At 36.7% G+C, this 2,013-nt stretch overlaps 1 protein-coding gene across 1 annotated transcript; it reads left to right on the top strand.

Annotated features, from left to right (window-relative positions):
* Positions 1 to 53: 53 nt before the first annotated feature.
* Positions 54 to 959, top strand: LOC124894607 (GDSL esterase/lipase EXL3-like; the record flags this gene model as incomplete). Its single annotated transcript, XM_047405208.1, has 2 exons — positions 54 to 238; positions 766 to 959. Coding segments are annotated over 2 exons (379 nt in total), but the record flags the coding sequence as incomplete, so codon positions are not given.
* Positions 960 to 2,013: the final 1,054 nt, after the last annotated feature.

Genomic DNA, 2,013 nt, shown 5'->3' on the forward strand with positions numbered 1-2,013 from the left:
AGAAAAATAGGTGTTTTTGGGATTCCCCCAGTTGGATGTTTACCATTCCAAAGAACACTAAGTGGAGGTATAGCTAGACTTTGTGTGGAGGAATACAATCAAGCTGCACAATTGGCTAACACTAAGCTTTCAGCTGCAATTAATGGTACATTAACCAAGAAGTTGCCTCAATCCAAGCTGGTTTTCATTGACATCTATGATCCTATGCTTGATCTCATTGTCAACCCTGATAAATATGGTAAAATTTTTGGCCTAAACTTTGATCTTTTTCTCGACTTCATACTTCTATATGGCCGGTACTATTGCTTGATCTCTTTGCAAATCTCAATGGTAAGGTAAATTTTGAATCTTTCTAGGTCGACTCTACTAACTTTGGTTCAAATATATTCCTCTCTCTCTCTATATATATGTTAAGAAATCAAAAGTTTCGAACTTGATGTGCCTATGGATATGGCCTAGTGGTCAATGAAATGAACTGAGATCTCAGGTTCAAATTCTAGCCGAGACAAAAAACACAAGGTGATTTCTTTCTGTCTGTCCGTCCTAGCCTTGGTCGACGGGGTTACTAGGTACTTATTGCTGGTGGGAGGTGACAAATATCCCACGGAATTAGTTGAGTTGTCACGGTTAAAATATAAGTTATATTTGTTGCAAGTGCAAACTGATGAAAGGTGCAAAGCGTGTTTCATTTATTTATATCCTTTTTGGGTACATTTGTATTATCGAGTAAGTGTGAACTTGATTGAAAGTTGACGATGTTATCAGGATTTGAAGTGGTAGATAAAGGATGCTGTGGTACAGGAAGCATAGAGGTGGTCATATTATGCAACAGATACATGAGTAGTACATGTGAAGATGACACGAAATATTTGTTCTGGGATAGTTATCATCCCAGCGAAAGAGGCTACAGGATCCTTGTTGATCAAATGGTGAAGAAGTATATCAATAGTTTCACATGAACATGAATGTCAAGATTCAGGATGTTGCTTTGTCCAAACGTTAAAAACAAGTGCGCACCTTTTCATCCATCCTTCATCACTGTCCTAATTATATTTGAATTTGATCGATTTTCTTTTAGTGTTCTTTTATACAGAATGTGTTTATGTCCTAGCTATACAATAGTTTGAACATCTGTATATCTTATCGTTTTTCATTTAGATACCTTGAAGGATTTTGTACTGTTGAGATATAATTTTCTCAGACTTAAAAGAAATACAGAGTTTGTGCTTACTTTGTATAGCCTACTACAATAGCAAAAAAGCTAAGTACATGGCCGGATTGATGTACCTTGTTTGGACATTGACATAGTCTTAAGAATTCGTGCCCTACTGATTTTCTTATTTTCGCCTAACTTTTGCTTATCAATGGAACGTGTTGCCTCATGTGTTCCACTGACGTGTTTCAAGGAAGCAGTAAACAGAAAGTAAAAAACACAATGATTTTTACGTGGAAAACACCCAGCTCAAAAGGTGTAAAAAAAACCACGACCTGCACCTCTACAGGATTTAACCCTAACTTCACTAAAAGACTCTGAGCCTCAACAACGACTGATTACAAAACTCTTGTAACCAACAACTAGGAATTATAAACTCTAATTCCTAACTACACACATACCTCCCAAGGTATGTGTTCACAAAGTCTCTGAGTTTTCCCCAACTTGAAGACTAGCTTCTAATTCAGTTTATAACACACTAAAACTAATATTACATGAATAGCTCAAACACAATGAACAACTCTAAAAATCAACGCTAAAACTCTTAGCTGAGGACCAGGTTCTTCAATGTGTTTCTTCAGTGCTTGAGTAGCACTTCGTGAAGTCAATCTGTCGATTGAGATTTTCTGCTTTTTTAAGTGCGTGAATTATTCTGACTGCTGCATCTTCTATTTAAGCACAGCTCTCCAAAGAGTCATTCTTTATTTCAAACTCTTCCTCTAATCAAAACTCTCATTGCATAGAGTTTTACTTCAAGTGAGACTCCTTCTTCAATTCCAACTCTTGTCTCCTTGGTGTTG

This window comes from Capsicum annuum, unplaced genomic scaffold, assembly GCF_002878395.1.
Source record: "Capsicum annuum cultivar UCD-10X-F1 unplaced genomic scaffold, UCD10Xv1.1 ctg75949, whole genome shotgun sequence".
NCBI classification, from domain to species: Eukaryota; Viridiplantae; Streptophyta; class Magnoliopsida; order Solanales; family Solanaceae; genus Capsicum; species Capsicum annuum.